Source organism: Kryptolebias marmoratus, linkage group LG19 (genome assembly GCF_001649575.2).
Source record: "Kryptolebias marmoratus isolate JLee-2015 linkage group LG19, ASM164957v2, whole genome shotgun sequence".
NCBI classification, from domain to species: Eukaryota; Metazoa; Chordata; class Actinopteri; order Cyprinodontiformes; family Rivulidae; genus Kryptolebias; species Kryptolebias marmoratus.
The window spans coordinates 1,597,367-1,603,713 of NC_051448.1; the positions used below are offsets into that span (position 1 = coordinate 1,597,367).

The window sequence follows — 6,347 nt, forward strand, 5'->3', positions numbered from 1 at the left end:
AGATACCTAACCTCGATGGTTCCTCTCCCCGGTGGAGGAGCCGAAGATTATTCAGACACTGACAGGAGAAAAACAAAACCAAACTGAAGGCTGCCGCTCCAGATCCTCAGCAGATTAAAACAGATAAAAAAGGCTTTTTCTGCTAAAATACAGTGAAAGCTGAGTGCTGAAATTTGAATTTTGCTTCTTTTTAAAGCTAAAAGATGCTCAAGACTGCTAGAAAAAAGGAGCAAAATGCTAACTAAAAATAGCAGAATGGTAGCTAAAAGCCAAAAGTGTCAAAATACAAGCTAAATGTGGCAAAATGGTAGCTAAAAGTAGCAAAACTGTAGCTTAATGCTAAAAGTAGCTAAAGGCTGATTAAAAGCCAAACCAAAATTCTACCAAATTATAGTAAAACAGTAGCTAAAAGCTAAAAGTAGCATAAAATGTTTAAATGTCTGAAATAAGAGGAAGATGTTTTACCAACAAACCTTCATGTGAGGAAGAGCAGACAGCTGAACAGCACAACCCTGAGGTGATGAAGAGGAGCGGGTCACAGACAGGCTCCTCCCACTCTCCCCTCTGGCCCCGCCCCTCCCGCCGGCCCGTTCAGGGCAGAAGAGCGAGCGGTCGGAGATGAGAGGAGGTGAGACCGAGCTGCGGACTTTAAACTGTTGGAACTGCGCTTTAATCTGCTTTGATCACCGGGTCTGTGCGTGTGTGTGTGTGAGAGAGAGACTCTTTGGTTCAGAGGTATGAAGGTGAGACCCTCCTCCTCAGACTTTTTTCTCCTTCATCCTAAACTTTAATCGTTTTAAGGAAACAAACAGAGAAAATCCGATTTTCTTTGAGAGCTGAAATTTACTGAAGAACCTGAAACTGAGCTGTTAAAGCTGAAAGAAGCAGAACATGAACTAAAAAGAGCTAAAATAAAAAGAAATATAAGCGAAAAGAAGCCAAATAAGTAGCTAAAGACTAGTTAAAAGTAGCAAAAGGAAGCAGATGGTTTACGAGATCTCAATAGTGTTAAATGTTTTGAAAAGTATAAAAGTTACAAAAACTAAAAGTTTTAGTACCTGACTTCAGAATGAGCTGAAGGTTTGGATGTTTAACAGCTAAAATAGAACAAAGTCTGCTGAAGTAGTGGTGAGAGCGGCCATGTTGGTTTGGAGACAGAACAGGAAGTGTCAGAGCTGAAGATGTTGAGGTTCTCCTTGGGAGGGACGAGGATGGACAGGATTAGGAATGAGGACATCAGAGGTCCAGCACAGGTTGAAGGACTGGGAGATAAAGTTAGAGACGGTTTGGACATGTCCAGAGGAGGGACAGAAGGATGTTAGAGATGCAGCTGCCAACAGACGAAAGGAAAAGAAGAAGTGTGTGACCTTCCTCAGAGGAATGTTTTTCTCGTAGTTCAGCCTCTTGATGATCCTTTTCTTTCACCGGTTGAACAGCTTTGTGCTTCAGATGTCTCCTGAATGACACACGTTCATGTAGCCTGTTCTCCACGCAGCAGGAGGTGTTGAGGAGAACCCTGGAGGAGCCAGGAGGAGGCTGCCCAGGCTCAATATCTGGAACAAACAGAAGAACCAGCATGAAGGTCAGAACAGATAACCTGACTTTAAACCTTTTGCTGAAGCTGATTTTGACTCTTGTATGTCTCTGTTGTGATGTCCACAGAGGACCGGTTGGACAGTGTGCTTCAGGAGGACCAGGAGGAGGAAAAGCAGCAAGAGGAGCAGCTGGAGGAAATCAGCAGGAGGTTGATCCTCAGGGAGGAGGAGCTCTTCAGCCTGGACGTCCACAGAGAGGACGAAGAGGACCAGCTGCAGCGAGACATCGAGAACTTGAGAATCCAGATCTGGATCACCGTCCACAACACCTTCACCTCCTCCGCTTCAAGAGACCTGGAGGTCCTGAGGAGCGCTGTGGCCTCCATCCAGCAGCAGGAGGAGCAGGACCAGCGCTGGAAGGACTGTCCGAAAGACCAGGTCCCGGTGTGGCGTCCCCAGAGGTGGCTCAGCACCCACAACCAGCTGCTGCAGAAGATGGTGGAGTCCAGACTGTCACAGGCTGCAGAGGAGAACTCCAGAGAAACTGACCAGCTGTCCTCAGCTGTGAAGAAGCAGGTGATGCTCCCAGCCTCCCTCTGACTCAAAGCAGAGGTTTCCAACCAGTCAGGTCCGGTCCCAGGTTAGGCCGGGACACTTAGGGTACCTGAGTCGCATGGATACATGCAGAGCAACAAATACACAAATAGAAGCACATTATGGTGCACAGCAGCTCCTCTGCATGTTTAAGATATAAAACATGCTGATTTGGCGGCGGTACTGTTTGACCGTCCCCTGTAGTCGATGTTTTTCTCTGTGGATTTACGGACTCCTTGTCCTGTTTTGTGTCTGCTGCACCTGGTCAGGTGTGCCGCATGGGGAAGCGAGTGAAGGACGACTTGCTGACGGTCGTGACGAAGGTGAAGAGCTGTTACCCTGCCAAGATAGACATCCTGAACGTCTACGCCGGACTCTACCATCACGCCTTCTCTGTTCGGCTGGCTGAGCTGACAGCCGCGGACCTGGAGATAAACGACTGCAGCTATCTGCTCTTCTGGGTCAATCACTATTATCCACGGTGAGTCTGCAGGTCTGCTTCTCTTTCTTCCATCTGTTTCTCCTCTGGCTCCACATGGATGGGCTTAATCATTTTATAAAAGCTGCTTCTGAACAGTTTGAGTTGCAGGAGCTGGATGAGTCATTTCAGGACAAAAATACAGATTTTTGGGGGGATTTTTTGCATTCTGATAGTTTCTGTCGAGCTCTCTGACTGTTAAACTGAAACTTAGAATTTCCTTGGAAAGGATTATAAATAGAACAAACCACACTCGTAATTTATCTTCTCAAAGTTGTAGGAAGTAGATTTGATTTGATTTAATCAGACTGAGGGGGTCGTATCTTACAGGAGAGTCATTTGAACTGATTTGTGAAAAGAATCCCTGTTTTCTGTGTTTTAGCCTTCAGGCTGTTCTGTGTTCTGCTCTCCGGTTGGTTTTCGACAGTTTTCCTCTCAGGACCTGGTTGTGTAAACACCACAGCTGGAAGATGTTAATCATTAACTCTCTCAGAATGTTTAGAATATTTAATAATATTTATGATTCTCTTCAACTGTTTGCAGGTTCTTCCTCTGCTCAGTTAGGCTCACTGCTGAAACTGTCCCCTGGTGTGAGTGAGAGGGTGAATGGTTGTTTGTCCTGTTTGTCTCTCTGTCCCTGCGGCCTGTCCAGGTGTCCCCCGCTGGAGATGGACACCAGCTCCATGTGACCCAGGAAGAAAACAGCTGGTAAAGACAATGAATGGACGTATAGATGAACTGTTGGTGTTGGGGGTTTTCCCCTCATGGTGACGTTACATGATTGGTCCTGGACTTGTTTATGGACTTCCTGCTCTGCAGTGGCCTCGGTTCTGTTTGCTTCAGGGGAAAAAATGAAGCAGTGAAGCGCAAACATGAACATGTGTGCCAAGGCAGAAAGACATCAGCAATGAGCTCAGAGACAGACCTTCAACCTGAGACCTTCAGAGAGCTGAGCAGAAACCAGAAGTCCTGCAGGATCAACAGCTGGATGCAGTTTTTCCACTCAGAGCTTTTTTTTAAAATCAGTAATGACACGGTGGATTCTGCTGGGTGTTTTTGTTCACTTCAGGTTAGATTTGAATGTTTTCAGTTCCTGCCAAAGACCAGATCAGTTTTATTTTTGTCCTGATGCTGAAAACCCTCGAACTGAAAGAGGATGGACCTTCTTTATCTCAGGGCTGCACATCTGCAGTGTGTGGAGTTGTGTCAGACCCAAACATGATTGGTTCTGGTTTCATGGTTCTCTGTGTTTGTTGTGTTTCCTCCCAGTGAGATACTGAAACACAAAGAGCTCGATGGGCTGATAAAGACGGCCTGTCTGGGTTCTCTGCTGCAGGAGGGCAGCTTGAGCCGCTTGGAGGAGCAGTACCTGATCCACAGAGAGGTGAAGCAGCACGAAGATGTGTGAAGGAACATATGTTTCCCTTTAGCTTACTGAGCTGCTGCTCCTTACAGGAACAAATCAAACTGTGGCTGAGCACGGCGCTGAAGAAGGAGCAGGAGAGCTGGCTGAGCGAGAAGGCCCCCGAAGTCATCGACAGTTATTACTTCAGCCCGCTCGCCATCGACGTCATACAGGTGAGGCCTGGAACAGTCAGACAGACGCCGTGAGTCGTTACTGTCCGACGTGTTGATGTGTTCGTGTGTCCAGGTGGTAAACAGCTCCCTGACCGAGTTCAGCCATACGATCAAAGACCAGAACAAAGCTCAGAGGCTCCTGGTTCAGCTGGAGAACTTCCTCTGCAGGTAGACCACGCCCACCACACGAATGAAGACCAATCAGGTTACAGCTTTAGTTCACACAGGAATGGCAAGATTGCCTGCTTGTGTTTGTGCTGCAGACGCCTTCATATACTGTATAAATTCAATAAAAGGACAAAGCTGATAAATATTAATATTGCCTTTAACATTATGTGTTAAAAATGATTGTTTTCTGTGTTTAACAACCTAAATGTGAAGCTTTTCTGTTTGTTTTGAGTGTGGTGTTCCACAGGGCTCCGCTTTCGAGTTACTTTCTATTTTCCACAACGACCTCAGGATCGAGTTCTAATTTTCACTCCCAGAAAGGGATAAATTTCTACACTCACAAACTCAAATGTCATCATTTTTAAAGTAAAGAAACAACAGTTGAAAGAACTGAGGAAAATTGAACTAAATGGAAGAATAAGTTCTGCTGAACCTGGACATCAGATCATTAAAACATTCAGATTCTGTCTTCATGTTTTAGCATCATGTTGTCTCCTTTTAAACACAAAAATGGTGACAAACTCTGTAGAATCTCTTCAGATGTTTAGTATATATTATAAACTTTTTATAAATGCACATTTTAAAATAAAATCTGAATTTGATGGAATAGTTCTGTATTCTGAGATAAGTAAAGAGTTACATCTTTTATTCAGTTTAGTCCAAGTTTAAATGATGGCAGCAAAGATGCAACAAACAAACAAACAAAACAAAGACACAAAAGAGGATTAATTAACCCAAACAATCAGAAGATTTTATAAATCCTAACTCTGGTTTTCTGTTTTGTTTTAAGTTTTCTCCTGAATAAACGTGTTTTTATCAAACGGATGTTTCTGTGTTGCAGCTATAAGAAGTGTTTGGAGGACTTTGTGAAGGGAGCCCTCGGTAACGTGCACGCAGTGATCAAAGCTCAGCTGGTGTGTGAGCAGCAGCTCAGGTGAGCCACACCTGCCTCACCTGTGCAGTCTGATCATCATTAATCTGTCCGAGCTCAAGCCAAACTCAGTTACATGATCTCCTGCCCCAAAGCATTCTGGGAGCTGTAGTATTCCACCGTTAACTGGTGTTCTCTTCCTGTCCTCAGGGATTATATAACCCATCAAACAGGAAGTCTGTCTGAGGAGCAGCGGCGTCGCTGTCTGGACTCTCTCTCTGCTGTGAGGGATTGTGGCTACAGGTGTTTCACTTGTCCTCTTCATGACAAGACGAAGGTACAAAGCTGCCTGAACACAGAATTATAATAGAGTCATTTAGGCCAATTAAAACAAACAGAAACTGGATTTTTATTCTTTAATTAAGGATGTTCCTCTTCCTGTCCTGAGCTTTATCTGGAGTTATTCTTCTTCTCTTGTTTAAATAATGATTAAAATGCTTTTTATTGTCATTAAACACTTCTGAGTTACATTTGTTTTAGTTATTAGGATTGCTGTCTAGTTTAAAGTCTGGATCTCCAAAATAGAATAAAAACAGTTTGAAAAGTTGAGAACCTGTTTTGTCTCTGATGAACATCGTCAGGCGTGTTTGAGTCAGCTGTGGACGTCCGTCTGGGCGGACGGCTCACTTCCTGTTGTCGACCTGCTGCTGGACCACCTGAACCAGCAGCTGGTCGACCTCGCTGACCTGAAGCCAGCCTGCAGACAGGTGAGACGCCGTCCCGCTTGTTTACCTGCCTGCACGCCTGTCTGTACACCGGTTTGATCCGTCCCCGTCCCCGTCTCCGTAGTCCCTGTGCTGCGTCCTCCATCAAAACATGGTCCTTCAGTATGTGAAGAAGATGATGAAGACTAGGAATAAGAACAGAGAGCAGCAAGTGGCTGGAGCTCAGCGGATGATCGAAGATGCCCAGAAACTCGACAGGTTCTTCACAGAGGAGGTGAGACACCTGCGTGGCTGGACGGTTCCACTGAATAAGTACCAGGCGCATACTCAGTAAGTACCAGGCGCATACTCAGTAAGTACCAGGCGCATACTCAGTAAGTACCAGGTACATACTCAGT

The 6,347-nt window shown here is 45.3% G+C and overlaps 1 protein-coding gene across 1 annotated transcript in view; it reads left to right on the forward strand.

The window, feature by feature from the left end:
- Positions 1–573: 573 nt before the first annotated feature.
- tnfaip2a (tumor necrosis factor, alpha-induced protein 2a) overlaps positions 574–6,347 on the forward strand; it is a 13,062-nt gene continuing 7,288 nt past the window's right edge. Inside the window, exons 1-11 of the mRNA XM_017427411.3 lie at positions 574–628; positions 1,496–1,582; positions 1,663–2,111; positions 2,399–2,610; positions 3,877–3,991; positions 4,063–4,185; positions 4,259–4,353; positions 5,195–5,287; positions 5,435–5,561; positions 5,866–5,991; positions 6,074–6,223. Coding sequence (XP_017282900.1) covers positions 619–628; positions 1,496–1,582; positions 1,663–2,111; positions 2,399–2,610; positions 3,877–3,991; positions 4,063–4,185; positions 4,259–4,353; positions 5,195–5,287; positions 5,435–5,561; positions 5,866–5,991; positions 6,074–6,223 — 1,587 coding nt within the window. The 5' untranslated portion in view covers positions 574–618. The remainder of the gene's footprint in view (positions 629–1,495; positions 1,583–1,662; positions 2,112–2,398; positions 2,611–3,876; positions 3,992–4,062; positions 4,186–4,258; positions 4,354–5,194; positions 5,288–5,434; positions 5,562–5,865; positions 5,992–6,073; positions 6,224–6,347) is intronic.